We start from the raw sequence: 26537 nt of genomic DNA, 5'->3' as shown, positions 1-26537 counted from the left end.
AAAACTCCTAAAACCCACACTTGGTTCGCTCGGCCCACGAAGCCCCGGTTCTCGGTGTCCACAGCGGGTTCCGCTTCCTCCGGGGCGAGAAAACTAGCTGCACCCCCCTCGTTCCCAGTTGGATCCTCCGCACCTTCCGGCCCGCCCCCCCAGGCCGGAAGTGCTGGGCGTCCCTCTCGATCTTCGCCGCTGCGGGTGGAATTTCGCAGGACTACCTGGTTCCGGAGTCTGAGACCGGTGAGTGGGCTTGTCCCCGCGCGGACCCCCTCGGGCCGCCACACCTCCCAGCGCTCCCGCCTGGCTTGCAGCTGGACACGCCCAGCGCGCAGGTGCCAACGGGTCGGCTGCGGGGTCCTGGCAGCCCTGCCTGCGGCCTGGGAGTGGCCGCGCGGCCCGAGTGGAGGGAAAGGGGCGCCTGTATACAGGGTATTAGGGGCTGGAAGTTGGGGCCGGGAACCTCCTGGGTGGATGGGTCCAGCCTGCGTGGCCTGGTGACTCCGCGCACCCGGAGCCTCGTTCCCTGGCCCCACGGCGGTCCAGTCAGCGGATTAGGGCCGACGGGGTGGGTGCGTGTTGGTCGCTTGCGCGGCGCCCCGCACGGTGCTAGCTGCGTTGGGGGCTCCTGGAGGCTACGTAGTATATGGCTCTTTCCTTAGGTGAAGCGTCAAAGAAACGCTCAGACGACCGGTACAGGGGTGCATGGGTGGTAGGGGCTGAAATGCAAGGGTTTCCTTCCATGAAAAGTGTAACCTTCACTCTTATTTTGCATCTTGTAGAGATTTAGCTCATTCGTAGAGGGGAAAAGGACAAATAGCAGAAATTAGAAAAGGCCTTCTGAAAAAGAATCGTGGCCTCATGGAAGGTCTTGGATTCAGATGTGAGAACGAGGATTGAGGATATGGCTTTCTTGCTGGATCTGTGGGAGGAGGTAACGAGGAAAAGCTCCAAAGGTGGGAATCGTGTCGCATAAATAGGAGACAGTGGGGAGACCGCTGAATGGAACAGAATTCTAATGAATAATAATTGGAAATAAGGATAGATAGGTAGGTAAGGGCCTGCCCACTATGAATGGTCTTGAAAATTTGGCGAGAAATAAAAGATTATGTAAGAGGTTTTAGGGAGTTATTTTTAATTTTTTACTAAGGGAATAATATGAAGAAAGGGGTGTTCAGAGAATTAGTTTGGTAGGCTTTGTGTAAGATAGATTTGGGATAGTCTTGGTAAGAGAAGAATCTTGGACTTAAAAAGGACTTTACAGATTATCTTGTGAAACCCTTTCATTTTACAGGTGAGGAAACTGAAACCCAGAGAGGTAAGGTAATTTGCTCAAGGTCACTTGAGGAATTCATACAGTGCCACCCATTTATTTTAGGTGGTCCCTCCTGGACCTCATAAAGAATTGCACAGCGTTTTGTTCAGATTTCTTTTGAAAGAAACGACTTTTGTGATGGCTGATTCTATCTTCATTTATGCTTTATAATGAGACAGTTGGCGTAGGTTAAACTGCATCTTCATCAGACAGATTTCCAGGTGGAGATTACTGGGATTTGGAAAGATAAGAGGATTTAGAGCCCCTGGATGGGACTATTTGTTCTTCTCACTCGAAGTTCTAGACATCTAGGACGATTTTTGTTGTACCCTGTTTACTAGCATCTCCCTTCCTCTTTCTGCACATTAACTGTGTGCTTATTGCCCTCAGCCAATTATCTTTATTTTCATGGTAAAAAATTTCAGCTGCCTTTATACAGGGTATTAGGGGCTGTGTTACAAGCTCCAGAGTTAGACTCTGAGTAGATCCTGGCTCTGAACTCCACCATTTTCTAGATATGTGGCTGTAGCTAACCATTTATTCTCATTTCCCTAATTTTCTTATTTGAGAAATGGGAATAACAGCAGTATCCATATTATACGTTGTTGTGAGGATTAAATGTGTTAATACATGTAAAATACTTAGACCGGTGCCTGACACATATGTAACACTCAGTACGTATTGTGACCATTATCAGTACTATTTCTCCCACATAGAGAACAAGGGGTAACTGATACGTTTTGTTAAGGATGTTTTGGGGAAGAGAACTAGTCCAATGAAGTTTATGTTCTACTATGGGTAGTGCATAGAGAGTGGCCTTATTTTGGGAGTCAGATCTAGGACTTGCCTTGTACTGAATATATATATACACATGTAATTCTTGATGTGATAGGAAGGAAACATGTTTGTATATTTGTCCAAAAAATATTTATTGTACCTGCCATGTGCAAAGCACTCAAATCATCTCTGCTATAAAAAATGTGTATATAAAATGGCATGGTGGGAAGTGGATTTGGCTCAAATGATAGAGCATCCGCCTACCATATGGGAGGTCCAGGGTTCAAACCCAGGGCCTCCTTGACCCATGTGGGGCTGGCCCACATGCAGTGCTGATGTGCGCAAGGAGTGCCGTGCTACACAGGGGTGTCCCCCACGTAGGAGAGCCCCACGCACAAGGAGTACGCCCTGCAAGGAGGGCCGCCCTGGGTGAAAAAGGACAGCCTGCCCAGGAGTGGCACTGCATACACAGAAAGCTGACGCAGCAAGATGATGCAACAAAAAGAGACAGATTCCCAGGGCTACTGACAAGAATACAAGCGGACACAGAAGAAACACAGTGAATGGACACAGAGAGCAGACAACAGCGGGGGAGGAGGGGGAGAGAAATAAATAAAAAATAAATATTAAAAAAAAAATGGTGTGGTGGTAGAATATTGCCTGGTGGTTAAAAAACAGCTAAACTAGATAGATGAATGTCGAAAACATTATATTAAGTGAAAGAAGTTGGTCACATAGGAGTACAGACCATTTAATTCCATTTATAAAAAGTTCAAAGACAGACAAAACTGTGGTGACAGAAATCTGAACAATGGTTGCCTATGAGAGGGTTTGATTGTCTTTGAGGGAACTTTCTGGAGAGATGTTAACACTTATAACTTAATTGGGGTAGTGATTAAACAGGTTATACATTTACAAACACTTTGTTAAGATCTATGTATTTCACTGTATATAAATTTCACTGCAGTAAAATGATAAGGGGGGAAGTGGATGTGGCTCAAGCAATTGGGCGCCCACCTGCCACATAGGAGGTCCTGGGTGTGGTTTCCAGTGCCTCCTAAAGAAGACTATCAGGACAGCGAGCTGATGCAAGATGATGCAAAAAGAGACACAAGGAGGAAAACACAATGAGAGAATAACAAGCAGGGAGGGGAGGTGACTCAAGCAATTAGGCACCTCCCTTCCACATGGGAGGTCCTGGGTTTGGTTCCCAGTGCCTCATAAAGAACAAAATAAGATGAGCACACAATGAACAGTCACAGAAAGCAGACAGTGAGTGTAAACAACGGGGGGTGGGGGGGATAAATGAAAATCTTAAAAAAAGGGATATGAGGGATATGGGAGTTTATAAGATAGAAAATTTACTCCTAACAGGAATAAAGACAGAAGGGAAGTGGATGTGGCTCAATCAGTTGGGTGCCCACTTATCACATGGGAGTTCTGAGGTTCAGATTCTGGTGCCTCCTAAAAGAAGATGAGCAGACACTGCCCCTGCCACAACAAGCAAATGCCACAAGCCAGCAGATGGCACAGGCTGTGGGGAGTGAATGTGGCTCAGGCCATTGGGCACGTGCCTCTATGTAGAAGGTCCTGGGTTTGGTTCCTGGTGCCTCCTAAAGAAGGCGAGCAAACAGAGCAGGCAGATGAGAGAGCCATCTAGGGGACTAGGGGGATAAATAAAAATAAAGTAAATAAAGAAATCTTAAAAAAAAATGACAGCATTATAATGTATGTGGTATAAGTTGCTGGGGAAATGCGTAACTGGTATTAAAAAGAGAAGACCATAAAAATTGAGATTGGCTCTGTAAAAGAAATGCTAGATACAATAATTTCTGAAACTGATTACTTCTCAGCCTAAATATGCAGCATAGAAACAATAGCATGTCTTTAAGTATATGGGGTTAATTTTGTGGGCTGTTTTAACTTGATTACATACCAAATTCTCTTTGTAATTACTGTTTTTTTTCCCTCCAAGATTCTGATAGATCTGGGTGAAGATGAGAATTTGAGCCAGAAGAGACCTTTGGTTTAGCCTAAGAACAACTCTCTGAGTTCATTTTGTGTGTCTGAGTTCATCTCCTCTCAGGGCCTCATGTTCATGCCTCTGCTCACAAATCTGCCTCCCTAAACAATGCCTCCTAAGCATCGTGCTCCCTGGACCCCTCTACTGCAGCTTGACTAAAATGTGAACTCATTCTCATCCCTTTGCTCCTGAAACCAACTCTCTGCCTCGTCCCTATCCTTTACCTCGTTTTTAAGTGGTAGCTTCATGCTGCCAGTTTTTTAACCAGTACTATAAGAAAGCACAGTCATTCTAGCACAGAGCTTTGAAGGAAACTTCATTTAGGAAGCAAGAGGAATTAACACGTAGCAGAGGAGTATCGGCCAGAAGAATAGTACGGTAGTCATAGGAATATTGAGGAAGGGGTAAATCTGTTGCATTTGAAATTAAGTAGAAGGAGTTACAATTTTCTAGCCAGAAATAGAAAAACCCCCTGCCTAGTACAAACTTGACTGTGACCCCCATCGAACTTTATAAAATTCCGAGACTGATTCTAAAACAAAGGTATTGACCCTATTTTAACATTAAAGACTGTTTAAAACTAGATACTACATTCTTCAGAAAGTCAAGGAAACACAGTAGCTTTATTCGTTTTCTGTTGCTACCTAAAAAATTACCCCAAAATTTAGGAGCTTAAAAAAATAAAATAAGTGGATTTTGAGGGGCAAGAATTCCAGAGCAGCGTAGCTGGGTACTTTGGGCTGAGGGTCTCATAGGTTGCAGCAGATGTCCCCAGGGCTGCAGCCATCTTAAGGGGGACCAGCCTCCAGATGGCTGACTCACATGGCCATCAGGAGGTCTCAGTTGCCTGCCACAAGGACCCCTCTGTATGGCTTCTTGAGAGTCCTCAAGACCTAGTGGATAGCTTCCTTCAGAGCCAATAGCCCAAGAAGGAGCATCACAGATCCGCAATGTCTGTTATGACCTAGCCTCAGAAGTCACACACTATTGTATTCATGGTATCCTAGTGGTTGCACATGTCAACCCTTTTCATTGTTGGAGAGGCCTGCACAAGGGCGTGAAGACAAGGAGTGATGTTCATTGACGGCCATCTTGGAGTCTAGCTGCCACCCAGGCCACGGAACAGGCACAGATGCTCCCAGAGGCCAAGTAGGGAACATAATTAAATTAAGTCCAGCTATCTTAGGGAGCTGTAGGGACTGGTGGAGGTTGCTCACTAATGCTCATTATCCACAGAACTTGGGAATGCTGGGCCAGTGATTCCTTTTCTTACAGTTATGCAATATATCTGAAATCTAGTTTTTTTAATGTTGCCAAACTCATTTTAAAGAGGCAGTTTGAAGGTCATCTGTTGGGCGGCACTAAACAAACCTCCACACAGACTGCATATAGTTTGGTAGCTCCCAATTTGTGACTTCTCATCTTCCGAACCTTTTTATTTTATGGATGGGGAAAAAGAGATTCAGGAGAGCTAAAATCATACAACTTGTGAATAACAGAATTGGAAGTAGAAACCAGGTCTCCAGCATTTCCATTAAACCATAATGACCAACATTGAAATACTAAGGGGGACTAAATACATAAAACCATTAATATGTTCTAAATAGTTGGTTCAGTGGTTCTCAACCTTCACTGTACATTGGAATAATCTGGTACATTTTTTTAAATAAAGATTTATTTATTTTCCCCTCCCCCTCCCCCACCCTGCTGTCTTTGCTGTCTGTGTCCATTCACTGTGTGACTGTCTGTATCTATTTCTCTTTTTTGTCTTCTCATCTTTCTCCTCTAGGATTCAGAGGGATTCGATCCTGGAGACCTCTGATGTGGAAAGAAGTTCCCCTTTCAATTGCGCCTCCTCAGTTCCTGGTCTCTGGTGCACTTCACTTTGACTCTCCCCTTTGTGTCTCTTTTGTTGCGTCATCTTGCTGCATGACTCACATGCATAGGCACTGGCTTACCACGTGCCTATGCAGGCACTCGCGGGCACTGTGGGCTCTTGGCTCACCGTGTAGGCACTGGTTCACTGCGCAGGCACGCTGCTTTCTCTTCTTTTTCTCCAGGAGGTCCCAGGGCTCAAACCTGGGTAGGCGAAAGCCTTATCACTTGAGCCACATCTGCTTCCCATCTGGTACATTTTTAAAAATACAGATGCCTGGGCCTCACCTCCAGACTTTATGTTTTGGTTAGGCTAGAACCCAGGCATCAGTCAGTTTTTGGAAATTTCCAAGGTGATTATAATGTGTAACCAAGATCAAAATCAGAAGGTTAACTGCTGTGGGAACCATGTTTACTTGCTATATGGGGATAGCACTTAGCTGACTTCAGATGCTTAGAAAGAAGCCTCAAAGGAAGGTGAAGGAAGTCATAGATAGCTGACAGAATATGCTCTATGGGCATCTTTCCCAGGCTTCCAATAAAGCCATATTGGCTGGATGAAGTTGACAGGCAATTTCTGCGTATAAACAAGTAGGGTAGTAAAATTCCTTCTTTAATGCCACAACCACCTGTAATGGCAGTCTTCGTACATCCCTGCCCTTGTAACCTCTAGGAACACTACATATATCCTTTTGTATATTTTAAATAAACATTTTGAAGAGGATGTGAGAAGTATTCTTACTGCTTTTGAGCGTTATTCATTACATCATGTGCTCTATTCTATTATATATCGATATTTTGTCTAACTATAGTTTAAGGGTAGGGTGATGGATTTTTTAAATTAACATTTATAGATTAAATAATTTAACCATCCTAAATAAAGGTTTCAAAACAAGACCATGACTAATAGAAAAGGTTGCCACTGGAATAAATCCACACCAGAGTTGCCACATTGCACAATTCCAGAAAATGCCTTTCACTTTTTATTCTTTTCTCATGTACATTATGCAGTTCGGTTCTGCACATTGGTTTCTCTAGTGTCTTTTTTTATTAATATTTTTTGTTAGAAAGGTTGTAGGTTTACAGAAATATTCAACATAAAATATATAAAATAACAGTTCTCATATACCTCCCTATTAATATCACCCTGCATTAGTGAGATACATTTGTTATAATTCATGAAAGAACATTATTATAATTGTACTATTAATTATAGTCCTTTGTTTACAGTAGGGTTCATTGTATTGCTCAGTCCTATTTTTCTTTTAATTTTTATACTAGTCACATATATACTACCTAAACTTTCCCCTTTAACCACATTCACATATATAATTCAGTGCTTATTAGTTACCCTCACAATGTTGTGCTACCATCACCACCATCCATTCAGTATCATTTGAATATATCTAAAAACTCAATCTGTCGAGGATTTGAACTTAGAGGAGAGTAGCTGCTCAGAAATAGGTGTTGCATTATTGCATTATCAATAATTATAAAGAACATTTAGTACAAAGTGTATAGGTAGAGCTAGCCAATAGCAAGTTGGAATTCCTAACTCTGCCCCCAGGTACCTTGGGCAAGTCATGTAATATCTTTGATCTTCAGTTTCTTCATTGGTAAAGCAGATGTACTCAGCAGAGGGCCTGGTACATAAGTCATTCAATAAATGGTGATAGCTGTATGTTGAGTAGACCTTTAATTGTCTGTCTGGTCCTAAGGCATAAAAGTGGGCCAGAGCATTTTTGGCTAGAAAGATAGCAAGAATAAAAATATACAAGAAACTGCATGGTACTTTGGGGAAGCTCGGTGTTGCCCAAGGTAAAGAGCAAGGCAGAGAATGGTTAAACTTGAGGCTGAAAAGAGTCACTCTAAGCAGGGAAAGGAGGCCCTTGATTGCCAAGCTTAAGAAGTTGTACTTTACCCTAGAGGCAGTAAAAAGCTGAAGATTTTTTAAAGGGGAATGGTAAGGTCATACTCATGTTTTAGACATACCTGGAAAGAATGTGAAGGATGGTTTTGAGGAGACCAAGTAGCAAGGGCACTGATGAGCAGGCATAGAAATAGGATGACAAGGGCCTAGACCAGGGTGGTGGCAGAAGCAACCAAGAAGATGAGGAAATCTGAAATATATTTAAGAGGGAGGGCTTGATTCATCAGCCGGAGGAATGAGTCAAGGATGACACCTAACCTTTCTGGCTTGCTGATGGGTGCCATTAACTGAGAGAAAATAGAAAGATGAGAAAGTTTAGGAGGCGGAAGATGATGAATTCCATTTTCAGCATGTTGATTATGAAGTGTCTACAGGATTTCTGTACGGTTGCCTTTCATAGGTAATTGGATATTTTGAGTCCAAACCTCAAGGGAAAGATCAGGCCAAAGGAAAGATTCAGGACTTGGGAATCATAGGTGTTGTCAGAACAGTGAGTTAGTGAGATCATCCACAAAGAACAAAGAGTGAAAAGAACTTTTGCCATTGGTAACGCGAATATTTAAGTGAGTGGAGAAAATGGAGGTGGAGACCCAGGAAAGTGTAAGTTGGTGTCACCAAGTGGATTACGGCATTTTACATAAACCAATCTTTCCAGTACAATGGTAAGCAGTCTCCTTTGTTAAGTGTACAGCCTTAAAGTTTGAGAACCATGTGCTCTCTTTCTGTCTGGGACAGTTCATGTCTATTACTGAGCACCAAGTCCAGAGTTGCTAAATCTCAGAAGCGGGACAAAACTGTCAAATATTGCAGAAAGTCCAGGAAGATTTGGGCTGGATTTGGCAGTTTTAAAAGCAGTTGCAGTAAAGAAGTGAAAGTCAGATTGTGGTGAGTTGAAAAATGAGTGGAAAGTCAGAAAGTGGAGAAAGCCAAAATACTTAATAGTTTCTTTTAGGACCAGAGTTCCTTCAAATTGATTGTTTTGCTACAACTTTGTCTCTCTCAGCGGATATTTTATATGTGTGGAGTTTTTATAGCATTTATATGGAGATACCGCATACATATACAACCCAGTGTGTACTGTTTTTAAATGAAGTATGCAGAAAAAAGACTTTCTTTTCTTTCTCTCTTTTTTTTTTTATTATTAATTACCATGTTGTTAACATTGCGTCTCTATCCGCTCCATAACATATTTTCATAGAGACAGTTAGTGAATTGCTCTGGTTCCTGTCCAACAACCTTCCTTCCTGGCTCCTTCCCTAGGAGCTCAGATGTGCCTCATCAGGCTCCCTCCCATTTTGTCTCACAGGCATTTCCCCTAATAAAATCCTTACCCGTTTAATCCCAGGTTGGCATTGGCTTCTTGGAGAATTCAGGCTAAGCTTGAAAATTTTTGAAATATATTAGGTTTTTTTAAGAAGTAGAATTAGCATGATACTATTAACTGATTTTTTAAAATAAAGATATACTCAGAATGTTAAAAAATGACTCTATTACAAACATAATTTGCTGATACAAAGTAATAAAAATAACTCCTATTGTCTTCTATTACTATCCCCCCCCCCAAGGCTCTCTCATCTTTTTGCTCATTTTTGCTCGTTGTTTATACTCATTGTCTACTTATTCTTTGGCTTGTTGTTTTTGTTCTTTCGTCTGTTTTTTCTTTAGGTGGCACCAGGAACCAAACCCAGGACCTCCCCTGTGGGAGGCAGGCACTCAACTGCTTGAATTACTTCCACTCCCTGCTCATTTTTTGGTTTTGCTCATTGTTTTTACTTGTCTGTTCCTTGTTTGTTTGTCTTCTTTAGGAGGTACAGGGATCCAAACCCAGGGCCTCCCATGTGGGAGGTAGGCGGCCAACTGCTTGAGTCACATCCGCTCTCTTCTATAATTATTACATCTTGAAAAATAGTATCATAGAATGTTTAGTATGAGGAAGAGCCTTCCTCCAACAATTTCAGTGCGTGAAGAAAAACTAAAACATATATGCCTTGCTAGTGGACCACATTCTGTCTCTGATTTAATGTTCAGTATAACTAAGATCAGATAATAAGCTAAGTAACAGGAAGAAGAAAATTAGCATTTATTAAGAATAGGCATGTGAGGAGGGAAAGGAGTTGGATAGAGACTCATAAATGTTACAGTAATGACCCTAAGGTCGATGTACTTCAAAAGGACTCTGAATCCCTGTGGGTGTTTTTTAGTTAGGAGAAGGAAAAGTAGACAATGTAAGTATTAAAATGTCCAGGACCAGAAGTTCTAGAGACCCGGTGTAATCTGTTATAGATTGAATAAGCTGTTGCATCAGAAAATTACTCCAGTATATGTGGTTTCAGAGGTCATACGTAGCTACAATAATCTGGCTGAAATGCTAACTCAGTATTTCCTAACTCCAAAACCAATAAATAGTATTTTTGTGTTTTACTTATATTTTTATATAACTTAAAACTACCAATAAAAAAGCATCCATTTGATTTGACATTAAAAGTATTGGTGACTTTCAGTAGAGTACTGAAGGCACTACTAATGCGGTATTACAGAGAATCAAGGAGTAACTGGGAAGATGAGGAAGTGGAGACAGTGGGGTATGAGACTGCTCTTCTAAAACTTTTGTCAAGGAAAAGGGAAAATGGGGGTGTAGCTAGAAGGGGTACAAGACTGGGGGGTAAGGGTTTTTTTTTTGAGGTACCAGACTGGAGATTGAATCTAGGACCTCGTGGGAAGCCAGTGCTCAACCACTAAGTAACATCAGCTCCCCTGAGTTGATTTTTTCATTCATTTGCTTGTTGCTTGTTTTTCGTTTGTTTGTTTTTAGGAGGCACCAGGAACCAAACCCAGAATCTCCCATGTGGAAAACAGGCGCTCAACTGTTTGCGCCACATCCGCTCCCTGATGAGACCCTTTTAAATATGTACCCTACACTGATCATACATTAATCTATTTTCATACGTTATCTCATTTAATTCCCACCTTGTCTTGAAATAGGTAACATATTTTACTTATGAAAAGACTGAGGCTCAGAGAAGTTATATTTTATTGGTAGTAAATGGAGATAGAGTAGCTGCTGAACAGGATTGTTATGAGGATCAAATGGGACAAATTTTTAAGGAGTCACTCTAATATTGATTGAAGTAGTGAATGCACAACCCTGTGATTATACCAGATGCCACTGATTGTACATGCTAGATAAACTATCGTTCATGAATAAAATAATAATAGGGTGGGTTGGAGGAAAAATACATCAAATGTAAGCTGTGGACTATAGTTAGTAATATTTTGAAGCTCTTTCATAGTTTGTAACATGTTTTACAACAGTGCAAGGTGTTGGTTGTGGGGTGATGTATGGGAGCCCTGTGTGAGGTTATGTATATTTGTTTTGTAAGTTCACAACTTTTACTATACACTTATTTATGAATTATATACTTCAATAAAAAAATTTTAATGGGAAAAAAAAAAGTAAGGGGCCAACTTTGGAACCTTTCTCTTTTGGAGATCCCTGCCCCTTCATAACAGTGCTTGGCACTCAGTAAATGCTAGCTATTGTTATAGATTTAAATTACTTCCCACTTAAGAAAAATTGATCCCATGAAATCTAGGGGCAGAGTACATCGATAATTTCTATTGTTTCTTAATTCTTTCAAATCTTTGTGTTTTAGCCATTGTATTGTCATGTTGAAAACAGTTTAGATGTGTATTTATTCCTATCCAACTGAAGTAATAATTCTACATTAATGTTGTTTTACTCACTAATTTTAGGTGCTTTGTGTTCTTTTTTGCTTTATATTTCATGTGTTCTTTTTTGCTTTGTGTTTCTTTTTCACACCAGAATTAAGCAGTCACCATGTCGAGCAAAAAGGCAAAGACCAAGACCACCAAGAAGCGCCCTCAGCGCGCAACATCCAATGTCTTTGCCATGTTTGACCAGTCACAGATTCAGGAGTTCAAAGAGGCCTTCAACATGATCGATCAGAACAGAGATGGTTTCATTGACAAGGAAGATTTGCATGATATGCTCGCCTCTCTGGGTAGGCTTTTATATTCTTTTTATGCCGGCTTCCCCAAAATAATTCAGCTCTTTATGAATCATGTTTTGTATGCAATACAGGTATTCCTTTCCTTAGCCCAAATGACCTATTGAGAGAGTTCCGGGAGGTGCCATATTGGGGCATGGCTAGTTAAAAGAGAGGATAAGCCTGTGGGGGTGGAGCTGCCTGGTAGTATGATCAGGTTGGCTTACATTCCTACTAGGTAGAAAGCGAGGGAGTGTCTAAGGAGCAAACTCTCAGATTTTCAAACAAAAAGGAGAGTTGATAATATAGTATCATTAATAATTAAGGTTGAGGACAAATTATAGACAAGAGGTGATAGTAATGAGTGATAATGATTGTCTCTGGGAGAGGTGATAGTAATGAGTGATAATAATTGTCTCTGGGAGAGGTGATAGTAATGAGTGATAATGATTGTCTCTGGGAAAGGATGGCAGTGCTACTTGGAAAAGGGAACATGGGGAGGGTACTTCCCCAGTTTCATTTAGAATTAAAGAAAAGAAAATATAAAGATACAAGAGTTAAAGCAAATGTAAATTGCCATTTGTTATTTTGGGTACACGGGTGTTAATTTATGATTCCTTGTATGATTTGTTGTTTGTTTTGTTTTTCTTTTTTTTATTTTTTTTTATTTTTTATTGTTGTTTGTGTTGATTTTAGAAAGAAGGAAGGGAGGGAGGGAGGGAGGAACTCAGAAGGTCCTGCATCTGCTCAGAATCAGCACTGATTTTACAGTTGGGAATAAAAGAATGGCAAGCAGATTAGTTCTTGATCAACTAAGGTAACTGGGGGTGGCAGGCCAGGGAGGCCGCTCAGAGAGGACCCACACTCTGCATTCTGGGGTTGTGCTCCTGCTTGGATAATTACTAAGAAAGGGCAACTAAAGGCGTGGTGAACACCAGTACATCTTTACCTAGATTCACCATGTGTTAGCAGTTTGCATCATTTACTTTAATCATTGTGAGGGTAGAGTCAAGATACTGGTCTGATTTGTTGACTTGCATATATTTGCTTCCCAGTGTTTTTCACATTCAGAATTGCTAGCCAGTGCTCTTTTGGGCAAATCATCACTGAAGGTGACTACTGAAGAAAATTGAGAGATTTAGCTGTATTCCAAAGACTGACCACTCAAACCTATAACATGCTCTTGGTAGATGCTCAATAAATATTTGTTGGATGAATGAGTGCTGGTATAAAGAGGCCAACTTCGGGGGCTTTCTGTTTTGGGGAACCCCCATACCCTTAAAGATATGTATTTACCTTTCATATTGGATACCTTAAATGGGTCCATAGGTACCTAGCCTAATCCTATTCATTTTAAACCCCTGTGTCTTTTTTGTACCCCAGGGTTTTCATGAAACCTTTGAGTTATATACTGTACCTACCCCCCCCTTCCCCCCACCCCCCAAAAGAAAAAGCTGCTTAAGGGTCAGGTTAAATCTGAAGGTAGAAAAGTATATTTGTTTAGCTATTTTCACTTATTCAGTGACTCTTGAGATTCATTTTGGGCCAATTTTCTGTTGATGTCTTGAGTAGATGTAATGAAGTAGGATTATAATATGTTGCCTTCAAGTTTCATCCAAATTCCCAGGATTAAAACTTACATATGAACCATAATTTTAGATTTGGTTATCACTAATAATTGAATGTAACATTTAGTACTTCCTTAGATATGAATATCTAAGAGATGTTCTTTTCATGTGGAATCATTCAAGCTTCCTTTTGGAAGGGACCATAGATATACCAAGTTCATCCAATCCATTGACAGATAAAAGAGAGTCTCCGCCACCTCCCTCAGGTTATACCGCCAGGGGCAGAAATGGGATTCCAGCCCAGTTCCAGACCCTTAGAGCTGCTTTTCCCATACCCGGGGGCCTTGTAGTGGCCTGGATAAAGAAAAGCCCTTCAGGATGACCACCACATCCTGTTGTCCCTGAGGATTTCTCCCACCCTCTAGGGAAGGACCAGGGGAGTTCCCCTAACCACAGTATTCTAAGAGGAAGACGTGTTCTCACTGGGGCTGAGATTAAAATTTCCCATTGCAAACATAACTAAATAAGGTTACAGTTCAGTGACATGAGTAAACAGCATTTTGGAATATGTCTGGCAGTGTAATAGTATATAACAGTATCTGAAATAAGCTCTCAATTCTAAACTAACCTAACAGCTTAACTTAAATGGCCAACTTAAAAAATTTTTGAAGCCAACCAATTTATAGGCTAATATACTGCTATCAGAAATAAGAATATGTTGATTTTATTAATAACTTCTATTGAAATGACCCCTGTGATGAAACTTTAGTTTTGTTATCAGCATTCAAGATGTAATCTGCAGAGTGGGTATAGCTCAGTGGTTGAGTGTCTGCGTCCCATATATGAGGTCCTGGGTTAATCCCCAGTACCTCCTTCAAAAAACTTTTTTTAAAAAAAGATGTAGTGATAGAGTATTGCTTGGTTCAAAGTTTCAGGTATTTGTTTTGTGTTTTTTTTAATGAGAAATAGCAAAGGGAAAGGTGACAGAAAGTATGAATGAATGAACATTTGACCTGAGCCCAGAATGCAGTTTTGTTTCATTTTGTTTTTAATTGGAGGTACCAGAGATTGAACCCGGGACCTCACATATGTGAAGGCAGGCACTCAACCACTGCGCTATACCTGCTCCCCAGAATGTGTTTTTATAATGATGTATCAAAGATATTTTGTTGTTAAAAGTTCTTTTTCCAATGTTCTTAATCCAAATCAGTTGAAAAATGTTTCAAATGATGGTGATGTTACTTTTAAAAATACGTTGGTGAAATAAATCCTTATTAAAATCAGTTCATTGTTGTTAACGTGAATTCTTACAGGGAAGAATCCAACAGATGCATACCTTGATGCCATGATGAACGAGGCTCCAGGTCCCATAAATTTCACCATGTTCCTCACAATGTTTGGTGAAAAGTTAAATGGCACTGACCCAGAGGATGTCATCAGAAATGCTTTTGCTTGCTTTGATGAAGAAGCAACAGGTAAATGCTGTTTTTTTAGGAAATGAGTAAAGAGAAATCATTATTTACAATAGTACCTTATGACCTAGGGACAGGTAGGACACGGGTGTGAGGTTATACAGCTACACAGTTTGTATTATTAATCTTTGAATTGGTTCTGAGCTTCCTGAAAGCCAAAGGGAGAATTATTACCTGTAAAATGGTATTTCTTAAACAATAAAAACCTTCAGAGATAGTCGATCTCACTAAAAAGTACAGTTCACTAACATGAAAAATTAAAATCAGATTTTTTTTTCCGTTTTAATGCATCCATAGAGAAATTGTTTTTAGTTTGTTAGTTTTGTTTTTTGAGGTACCAGGGGTCTGGGATTGAATCTGGGACCTCATATGTAGGAAGCTAGCACTCAACCACTGAGCCACATGGGATTCCCTGAGGTGGTTTTTTCATTTGCTTGGTTTTTTGTTTTTGTTTTTTTTTTTGTTTCAGTTTTTTGTTTTTGTTTTTGTTTTTAGGAGGCACGAGAAACTGAACCCAGGTCCTCCCATGTGGGAAGCAGGTGCTCAACTGTTTGAGCCACATCTGCTTCCCGAAATTGTTTTTTAAAAGTGTGCTAAGCCTAAGTATTCATTTTTCTTACTCCCCTCATCTTTGTTTCTTCAGCCTTATTTCCTCACTTCTTCCCCATTAACCCTCTCCTCAGCCATACACCCCCTTGCTGAGCTATCCCTTGCACCTGCCTTTCTGCTCTCCCTTCCTTCCCTCTCAGAGCTGCTCCTCCCTTCATGTACATTTGCCCTTGGCATCATGGTGCAGTGTAAAGATTACTAGCTCTGCAGTATCTGCGTCCTGCCTTCTTATCAGGCTCTGTCACTGACACGTCGCAGGACCTGAGGGACTATGTGCAGTGTTGCTTCTCTCCCTTCAGGTACCCTGAGTGCTCGCTCTGTCCCGAGCAGTCTGCTGAACACTTTTCATGGATAATCTTGTAGCATCTTCACAGCAACCCTGGAAAGCAGGTCCCATTATTTCATTTTACAAATAGGGAAACAGAGGCTTGAAATGTTGAGTTGCACTGAACAACCTGGTTATTAAGTGGTGGAACCAGGATTCATTGCCAGGCAGACTTGACTGTAGAGCCAATCCTCTAACACTAAGCCTGCCTCTGGGAACAGTGCCTGGTGTGTTGTAAGTGCTCAGTTAATTCCTCAGCCACTCTCTTCCTCAGCCCTTTTCCTTAGTGAGTTTTCCTCTGATGAGAATGCCTTGGCCTCTGTTTGCACACCACTGATTATTCTTATTGGAGTTTAGGCACATGTCTGATCTCCCTTTCTAGGCTAGACATTTCTAAAGAGCAGAAGCCTCTGGACACAACTTTTGTTCCTCATACTGCCTAGCACACTGTATTAGTCAGCCAAAAGGGTGCTCATGCAAAATATCAGAAATCTATTGGCTTTTTTAAAGGGTATTTATTTGGGGTAGAAGCTTACAGTTACCAGGCCACAAAACATAAGTTACTTCCTTCACCAAAGTCTATTGCCATTTGTTGGAGCAAGATGGCTGCCAGTGTCTACAAGGGTTCAGGCTTCCTGGGTTCCTTTCTTTCCAGGGCTCCATTTCTGTCCGGGCTCAGCTGCTTTGCTCACTCCACAAGGCCAGCTGTAGGCTATCAGGTGAACGGTTCTGTCTTTCTCCCCAGGGTTCCTGCTGTGTCTAAGGAACCATCTCTGTTCCTTTGTTTCCTGTGTGTTCACTTCCTGGGCTTCAGCTCAGAACTCCCAACTCTGCCCTTTGCCATGCCTTTTCTCTGTGAATCCCTACCCACCCAGTGGTGGGGACTCAATGCCCTACTGATGTGGCCCAATCAAACTCCTAGTCCTAATTTAATCAATTAAAAGTGATACCTCTGACAGACCAGTTTACAAACATAATCCAATAACTATTTTTGGAATTCATAAACAATGCCAAATTGCTACACACATTCTCTGATAGTGTACCTCCAAGAAATATTTATTAGATAAATGAATATTCTCAAAAGGCATTTTGAGGATAGCTGTACCAAAGTATTCAAGTAATCATATTTAAATTTACCATGTATTTTTAAAATGACATTAGGAATAACATTCTAATAAAAATATAAATAAAATATGTTGTATATACTTGTTTTTCCTATGCTATTTTATGGACTAAGAGTTCATATATTTTTTAAAGGATTTGTATGTAAAACTTGAAAGAAATACCCTAAAGCTTGAGGAAGCTGAAAGCCCAGAGATCTCCACTCTCTTAGGGATGGAATTGAGAGTAGAACCCATGTCACTTAAAGTTGAAAATATTTCCCTTCTTTACCTAATCTTGTATGATCTTCTCTCTTCAGTCTCCTAGTGACAGCTTCTTTGAATATTCATTATTCCCTATTGAAACTAAATTTTAGTGGGTCTTCTCTCATAAAAGGGAAAAAGATAGCTCGTAGACATTAACAGCACCTCCACTTTGTCTGGACTTTTTATATATTATGTGGTAAACAATATTTACATTGATAGGTACTTGTAAACTTGCTGCAAGCCACATTTTAACATGCAGATATTTCGACTAAGGGCAGTAGTAATAAGTATTACTAGAAAAAGGGTTCTATGATAAGTAAGTTTGAGAAACTCTGGGTTCAGCAAAGTTTAAAAGGTTTCTTTACCATAAAACTCCTCAGAGCCCTTAAGGCATTTGAATTGTGAAAAGTACTGCTTCATTCATACCCGGGGGCATATTAATAAACTACATCTTCCAAACTAGGAACAGGACTTTAGAGGAGTATCTCTCTAATCCACTATTCCTTGAAACACATTAGAAGTTACCATTCTAGTTTGGAGTTGGAAGAAACCACTGAGCTCAGTTAGGCTCAGAGAATTTGAATGGTTTACCCACAATCATGTAGCTACTTTCTGGGTAGCTAAGCAGAGTCTAGAACCCAGATCCTTTTTATTTCATCAGGTGATGGTTATACATTTACGTTGTTACAAGAGGCAGAGTAATATATTAGAAAGATGGCTTAGGGTTTTAAGTTAGGCCCAGGTTTGTACATTCCTTTAACCCTTACATGCTGTATCATTTTTCAACAAGTTAACATCTCTGAGCCTGTTTCCCCTGTGTAATACTCAGTAAAAAAATGTTAGTAATTTAAGGAAAGGTCATTTCAACAAAAGAAATTTGTATCCAATTTGTATTGGTGAAACAAATTATATTAAATTATAAATTCAATGTAGAATTTGGCATTGCTCACTAAAGTGTGCCATAATTATCAGGTCTGGTTTCTGGACAATTCTGCCTTATAGCCTCATGGTTGAGGTGGGGTCCTCCCTCCTCCTCGGGCACATCTCACGTCTCCTATGCAGTGGACAGCTGGCCCTAATCCAGCCCATGACTTTTTCGCTGACTTTCAACTTAATCTTTTTTATTTTACAGGGAAATCTTTCTAAATATTAATATTTACATTACCCTCTCCTCAGTGATTTGGGAGTGGAAGGAGGTACTTTTGTTTTAATCTAAGTGTCATCAAGCAAATAAAATAAAAGCTATTTAAAATATTAACTTTTTTGTATACAGATAAGGTATAAATCACTATTTACTATCCAATATGAGTTTTCAGTTTTTTTAAAGCAGTCTAAAAACCACTTTGAAAATCAGCTGACCGCTTTAAAAATGTTTTTTTTCAGAGAAAATCATTACATTTCCAAATTGCTCCAAATAATACAGAAGTAAATATAGTCCAGATCACTCTATTGTGGAAAAAGAGTGCTAAAATCTGTGTATAGTAGGGAAGCAAATATGGCTCAAGCAGTTGGGCTCCCATCTACCTTATAGGAGGTCCAGGGCTCAATACCCAGGGCCTCCAGGTGAAGGCGAGCTGGCCTGTGTGGTGAACTGGCCCATGCAGAAGTGCTCAGAAGTGCTTCCCCGCACGGAGAACTGGCACAGCAAGATGGTGCAACAAAAAGAGACACAGAGGAGAGATAATAAGAGATGCAGAAGACCAGGGAGCTGAGGTGATACAAGAGAATGATCGCCTCTCTCCCACTCCAGAAGGTCCCAGGATCAGTTCCTGGAGCCGCCTAATGAGAATACAAGCAGACACAGAAGAACACAAAGTGAATGGACACAGAGCAGACAATGGAGGGAGGGGGGGAGATATTAGATAGATAGATAGATAGATAGATAGATAGATAGATAGATAGATAGATAGATAGATAGATAGATAATCTATGTATAGTAATTTCCAAAAAGTTATTTTAGTTTTCTATAATATGTGTTAAAGTTTTTAAAAGACATTATGCTTTATACACATACAAGACTCTACAGAAACTTTAGAGTGACTGAGAATCTCCTAAGGAAATATAAGAAATCTCATCCCTCTGTACCATAATAGACTAAATGGTTGAGTTCCCTGAGTATATGAAAATGAGTAGGATACAGACCATGCCCTTTGTATAATAATTAGGAAATCCTTTTTGTAATTAGGAAAGTGCTTTCATCTGAATGGATACGTATCAAACTGAATGTTGGTTACATTCAAGAATGGAATTGAAAGAATCTTCACTTTTTACTTTATACACTTGTATATTGTTAATACATTGTTTTTTTTTTTTTTAAAAAAAAGGCTGCGGGCTTTAAAAGGTTTGGATATTTCAAGTGGAAATGGCAGAATATAAAATTATATGATATGATTCAATTATGTAAAAAAGAGAAATATACATCTGTACAAGGTCTAGAAGAATAAACTCAGAAGTAAAAGTAGTAATGTGTCAATTTCATGACGTCAAGTACCATATCTGTCTTGGAACCTGGCATATAATAAGCTATCTATAAATGTCTGATGAATAAGTGAAGGTTAAGACTTCAAGACTGGTTTGGTTTTTCTAATTGTTCAAAAACAACACTTTTTTAAAAAGTTGAGAGTAAAGGGTTTAAAATTGAATCATTTTGCTCCTTTAAATGCAAATTTAGCCACTTTTTATCTTCATATCTAAAAATACAGAGGTTTTTTTTCTCTTCTAGAAAATACTTCAGATTAATTTTGTAAACAATCTATTACTGTACTTTTTAAATGATTTAATCTAATATTAATAAAGGACTCAAAGTAATTGGAAAACATAATGATATAGTCATATTGCCTTAGTTTGTTAATTTATTCACATAGATATGGATATTCTGAAATATTTTTTTAAGACCAACTTGGTTTAGAAATGAACTATTAAAGTGCCAGGCAAGGATTTATTACTCCCTTCTTTCTGTTACCTTCCAGGCACCATCCAGGAGGATTACCTGAGAGAGCTGCTGACAACCATGGGGGATCGGTTTACCGACGAGGAGGTGGACGAGCTGTACAGAGAAGCACCTATCGACAAAAAGGGGAACTTCAACTACATTGAGTTCACACGCATCCTTAAACATGGCGCAAAGGACAAGGATGACTGAAAGAACTTTAGCTAAAACCTTTCAGTTACCTCGTCTTACTCTATTTTATTTCCAAGACACATTCCTCCACCTTCATAGAACCTTTTGCATGCATTTAGCTTCACAGCTTTTATCTTTTTTCTTTTGGTGTATTTATTCCAGACCTTTCTGCCACTTAGCACATGTATAATCAGACTGGAAACAGGGATGAGGTTGTAAATTGTGTTGAAAAAGAGATTGCGAATAAAAATCAACAAATGTGAAAGCCCAGGAAAATATATCCATATTTCTGGTTTTGCTGGATTTTTACATTTTTATATAATAAAAATGCTATTTTGAAATAAAGATTATGCTGACTCAAATGGAATATAATGGCAAGTTAAACAAATGAGCAGTAGTTGGGGGTAGTTCTTTTTTTAGGTCTTCAACTTAATATTATTCAGATTTCATGGTGAAATTGATTTTTTGCATATATAGAACAGTGTTCCTCAGAACTGTTTAGTACAATTTAACATCAGTATACAAAAAACTAGTTATGCCTTCATTTTTTTTCACACTTCCAGTCAATCATATAGTTGAACTATTGAGTGGAAAATAAATAATATATTGGGGAAAACATGAAACATTTTATTGATAAAAGATTGTAAGGAGATGAAGCAAGATCTGAAGAGCAGTTACCATTGAAATTTTGTATATGTGAAGCATTGCATGTGTATTATTTTCATTAAATCCTCCCATTAACCTTGTGAGATAGATTTTCATTCGCCCTGTATTTTCACTGAGGGAACTAAGTTCAGAGTGGTTGTAGTAATTAAGCAAAGTCAGCATTAGTGAGTGAAAGAGTTGGACTTCCAACCAAGGACGCCTACCCCCAGAGCTCGTGCTTCCACCACTCTGCTGGCACTGAAAAGCCCCAAACAGCTAAAAGAGTCATGCATTTCCATTATATTATAAAAACAATTCTGTAGCCATTATTGAAATTTAAGATAATCTTTGTGTAATTGATTATTTGAACAGAATATTAGAAAATTCTATCCCAGGTAAAAAGTAGAAAATAAAAGATTATAGCCATTTCTGTTGTTACAGTTGTCGGATATTTGAAGGTGTTTCATGGTATGTAGACTTGACTATAGGGAAGGACTGAAAAACAATGTTCAGACAAGACTGCTGTGGGCTCATTAAAAGACCAAGCACTGTGAGAAGTGCGAGAGAGACTGCAAAAGGAAAAGACCCATTAAAAAGCAAGTATCCCAATGTTGTCCAACACATATTCCCGCCCCCTGCTAAAAGTGTACTTGGTATCTTCCTGAGTTAAAACCAATGCATTTACATATGGTTTTTTTTTTTTTTAAAGATTTATTCATTTCTCTCCCCCTTCCCTACCCGGTTGTCTGTTCTCTGTCTATTTGCTGCGTCTTGTTTCTTTGTCCGCTTCTGTTGTCAGCGGCACGGGAATCTTCTGTGTGTGTGGCACCATTCCTGGGCAGGCTGCACTTTCTTTCGCGCTGGGCGGCTCTCCTTACAGGGCACACTCCTTGCACGTGGGGCTCCCCTACGCAGGGGACACCCCAGCATGGCAGGGCACTCCTTGCGTGCATCAGCACTGCGCATGGGCCAGCTGCACACGGGTCAAGGAGGCCTGGGGTTTGAACCGCGGACCTCCCATGTGGTAGGCGGACGCCCTAACCACTGGGCCAAGTCCGTTTCCCTACGTATGGTTTAATATTTGTGCTTTATAGCTTAGTGTAGTGGACAAATTATCTGTTTGTTTGCTATCACTTAATTTTGGGGGGCCTCTGTCTTTAAAGTGAGGGAGCATTTCAGCTGTAGTCTATTACAGTGCTTTATAGTTCATAAGAGCTTTCACACTTATTAATCCCCACAGTCCATGAGGTAAGTAGGGCAGGTATTATTCTTACTGTTTGTAGATGAGAGCTGAAGTTCAGAAAAGCTGAAGCACCTGGCCAAGGTCCCACAAGTCCAAGAATCCAAAGCTGCCTCCCTTTTCCACTCATCAGTTTAATGTCACCATAGTGTCACAAAGCCAGCTTGAGAATCAGTATATATTTAGGAAAAGGGAAAAACATAGTGGGCTAATCTTGATCATCATTAAACCAATATTTATCAATCTGCTATTATGTGCTAGGCACTGTTCTAGTGTTGGGGGTAAGTGGAGGGTGGGATAGACAAGGACACTGCCCTCCTTGGTCTGATGTTCTCGAAGTTGAAAGATGATCAGTAAGCAATGTCAAGAGAAGTACTGTGCAGAGAATTGAGCAAATGTAGCAGAGCGTGGTCTGGAAGGCTCCCTGGAGGAGGTGATGTTCTTGAGTGACAGGAAGGAAGCCAGCATGGGAAGATCAGGGCAAGGCTTTCCAGTCAGAGGGAGGAGCCCCTCCAAAGACGTGTGGCAGGAGCATTGAAAGCAAAGAGAATGATCCAAGGGATGGTATTTGTTGCGTGGTCTGAGTGGGAAATTGGGATTTTAGGCAGGGGAGAAACAAGATTTTTGTGCTCTGTGTGTAGAGGGGCAAGCAGACCAGTTAGGGGGTTATTGCCACCACCCGGGACTCCAGAAATGGTAGAAGCCAGTAGTAACGCCTCTCCTTGGCTCAACTACTCCCTCCCTTCCCTTCTGCATTGTTACCATCTCTCTGGCATAATTTTAACCACATTTATTCTATTGCTCTGCTTAAAGTTAGATCTGAAGAAAAAAGGATTTCAAGATAAACTATGGTGGTTTCTTGACGGCTTTATGTTTAGCTGACATGTACTGTTCTGTTGCATGTACATGGATCTTTAAAGAATATGGTAGAATTCAGGAGACTAAAGCCACCTGGGGCCCTCTTCCTTCTTCAGTGTCCAAAAATATTTTTAGTGAAGGTGAAAACTGTCCACTTAGTACCTTTCTTTTTGAGAACCACACAGTAATAATAGAACTTCTAAGTAGACAACTGACCCCCTTCCATCCCAGCAGGAGTGTGTGTTATCACATGGTTTGAAATGTGCTGTGCATTGACATGCTAAGCATGTTGCCCTACTGCCCTTTGAGGTAGATTATTTTTATTATCCCTGTTCTACGGATGAAGCACTGAGGAGTAGAGAAGTTACTTCCCAAAGTCACACAATTAGTAAGTTAGCAGCGGGGCCATAATTTGAGCCCAAACAGTCTAGCACCAGAACCCGTCTTTCCCAGGAAAATTATTATTAGAAATATTAATAGCACCACTAATTTCTTACCATTTTAGAGCAGTTTTAAAAGTGCCCACTACCATGTTTGATCCTCAGAACTTAAAGAGGGCAGCGGACTTGGCCCAGTGGTTAGGGCGTCCGTCTACCACATGGGAGGTCCGCGGTTCAAACCCCAGGCCTCCTAGACCCGTTTGGAGCTGGCCCGTGCGCAGTGCTGATGCGCGCAAGGAGTGCCCTGCCACGCAGGGGTATCCCCCACGTAGGGGAGCCCCACGCGCAAGGAGTGCACCCTGTAAGGAGAGCCGCCCAGCGCGAAAGAAAGTGCAGCCTGCCCAGAAATGGCACCACATACACGGAGAGCTGACACAACAAGATAACACAACAAAAAGAAACACAGATGGAACAAAAAGAAACACAGATTCCCGTGCCACTGACAACAGAAAGCGGACAAATAAGACGCAGCGAATAAACACATAGAACAGACAACCAGGGTTGGGGGAAGGGGAGAGAAATAAATCTTAAAAAAAAACAAAGAGGTGGGTAAGATGGGCATCATTATCCCATTTTACAGATTAAGAGTACCAAATTACCGAAGGGAAGCTCAAGTGATAGGGCCTCTGCCTACTATAAGGTAAGACCCAGATTCAACCCCTGGGGCCTCCTGGTGAAAAAGAAGAGAAAGTGTGCCTGCACGGTGATCCAGGGCCCGCATGGAGAGCTGAGTGCCCACACGGGGGGCCAAGTGCTCATGTGGTGAGCCAGTGCCCACACAATGAGTCATGCAACAAGATGATGATGCAACAAAAGAGAGACAAAGGGGAGAGTTAAGGTGAAGTGCAGCAGAGACCAGGAACTGAGGTGGTGCAGTTGACAGGGAACTTCTCTCCATATCAGAGGTCCCCAGGATCCAATCCCAGTGAATCCCAGAGGAGAAAGATGAGAAGAGAAGACAAAAAGAGAAATATAGATACAGAAGGTCACACAGCAAATGGACAGACAGCAAAAACAGCAGGGTGGGGGAGGGGATGAGGGAGGGGAGGGGAGGGGGGGGAAGAAAGAATATTTACCAAATAATGTGAAGCGAGAAAAGCAGGGGGAAAAAAATTGAGTATCCATAACAACTACAGTTATATAAAAAGTTGCATATGTTTGAATAAAGATGGGACGAGGATAAGGAGAGCTAAAAATAATTAAAAAAAAAAAAAAGAAATTACCTGACTTGCTCAACTTTACATAACTAGGTAATTTCTGACTCAGGATTAGCTTCCAAGCTTTCTGAGCAAGATAGGATGTGTCTCATTAAACCTCAATTACCAAATTAAATAATCAGGATTTTTTCCTATCTGTGAATTTATATACACTATATATGATATATATGAAAGTCACAAACACTTATAAAAATGAAATATCTAATTATACATTTGATGAATTATATTTTCTGATGATATAATGCCATAAATTAATTTCAAACTTCAGCAATATAAATAAATATTCAATATGACTTTTCTTGACTGTAAATTGCTTTTTTTTGCTTTTTATATTTTAATGTATTTGACATCAGGATGACTTACAACCAATGTGTATATCTAATATTGTTTGTTTATACTAAAAAGTCATTATTAAATCAATGTTGCATCTCAAAATTAATGGTTTTAAAATGATTAGAAACATGGTCCTTGAAATAGAAGCAAACTATTGAAAAATCTGTGAATGGGACTGTAAATACATCATCTTCTTATCTGGGAATTCTGAATTAGGGTGTGAAGGTTTATCATACACTGAAATTTTGAGTCAAGTTTTCTTAGAGTAAAATAGTGAGCTCACATTGCTCAGTTGCACTCTAGTTAATCTCTAAGAGGTGAATCTGTAGTAACAGGAAATGTCATGCTATTGTTAGAGATAACTAAAACTGTCAGTAGGTGGCGCTGTTATTCTTAGTGCTGTAGTAACCAGTTCCTTAACGAACTTGAGAACTTGGTATGTAGTTACCCAATACAGCCGTAACTTTGTCAACGTAGTTTCTTAAATTACAGCGAAAGAATTGATGATGAGGCCTCTAACAAAGAAATCCACACTATTCCATTAAAGAAAAAAATTTTAATACCAAAGGCAAATGCTGTATTCATTCACTCATTCATTAATTCAATCAATCATTCATTGACAGATGAACAAGTGCCTGGAAAGTGCCAGAATCTCAGCTAGTCTCTGGTTGCTTTCACACTGAAGCAATGACTTTTTTGAAAGTAAGGTCATGGGCTTTGCACTCATAAGACTGTAGTCCATTTACTTCTGGGATCATCTTGAGCAAGTCTGTATTATTATTAGCATTTCTATTTTAGAGATTAGAAGACTAAGGCACAGGGCCAGTGTATGTTAGATATTATTACTATCTCAGAAATGGTGAGAACTATTTCTGTAAGAGCCTCTATTCAGTCACACCATCTAAGCTTATTAAGATCAGCCCCAACTCATTTGACCTGTGAGACAACTTTTTAGTGTTGCTCTTGAAAACTTCTACCTGGAAGTACTGTCAGAGTAGAATATACAGTCTATCTGAAGAGCCTGGGTAGAAGGGTACTAGAAGTATTTCGTGGTGTGTAAGTGGGTGTGTTTAAATATAAAACACTGTTTCAACACATCTTGCAGGAAGCTGACCTAACCTTGTACGAGTCCCACTTCTATTGCCGTTGATTTTGTTCCCAGAACACAACAATGCTTCCTTTCAGACACTCATGCTGAATGAACGTGATGATGATGCATATTTCCTTGTGGAAACTGGTAGCTAGCATAGCAAAACTAAAGCCAACTACTTCAGTCTATTCATATTTTTGTAATCATCTGAGGGAAAAATGACAATCACTAACATACAAGTTTATGCTTTTTGTACCTTCTCGAGTTATCGTCTTATAAATGATCTACTTATTCAGGTTTTACTTATTGAAGTGTATCGTATGTCTAAGTG

At 40.1% G+C, this 26537-nt stretch overlaps 1 protein-coding gene across 2 annotated transcripts; it reads left to right on the top strand.

Annotated features, from left to right (window-relative positions):
• The first annotated feature begins 86 nt into the window (after positions 1–86).
• LOC101442307 (myosin regulatory light chain 12B) lies at positions 87–21129 on the top strand. 2 transcript variants are annotated; one of them, XM_071208493.1, is made up of 5 exons: positions 130–237; positions 1289–1312; positions 11738–11936; positions 14803–14964; positions 20232–21129. In XM_071208493.1, exons 3-5 carry the CDS (start codon positions 11753–11755, stop codon positions 20402–20404), a joined length of 519 nt encoding a protein of 172 aa, XP_071064594.1. In that variant the 5' UTR covers positions 130–237; positions 1289–1312; positions 11738–11752; the 3' UTR covers positions 20405–21129. The 2 variants fall into 2 exon arrangements, with proteins under 2 accessions (XP_004474455.1, XP_071064594.1); XM_004474398.5 differs by lacking the exon at positions 1289–1312 and having other exon boundaries at positions 87–237.
• Positions 21130–26537: the final 5408 nt, after the last annotated feature.

This window comes from Dasypus novemcinctus, chromosome 16 (assembly GCF_030445035.2).
Source record: "Dasypus novemcinctus isolate mDasNov1 chromosome 16, mDasNov1.1.hap2, whole genome shotgun sequence".
Lineage (NCBI taxonomy): Eukaryota > Metazoa > Chordata > Mammalia > Cingulata > Dasypodidae > Dasypus > Dasypus novemcinctus.
This window is presented reverse-complemented; position numbering and strand designations above follow the sequence as displayed.

Excerpts from the sequence above, each read along its gene's own strand:
- LOC101442307 (XM_004474398.5), top strand. The coding sequence starts at position 11,753 with ATGTCGAGCAAAAAGGCAAAGACCAAGACCACCAAGAAGCGCCCTCAG. Across the intron at positions 11,937-14,802 it reads TGATATGCTCGCCTCTCTGG|GGAAGAATCCAACAGATGCA; the intron begins GTAGGCTTTTAT and ends GAATTCTTACAG. Across the intron at positions 14,965-20,231 it reads CTTTGATGAAGAAGCAACAG|GCACCATCCAGGAGGATTAC; the intron begins GTAAATGCTGTT and ends GTTACCTTCCAG.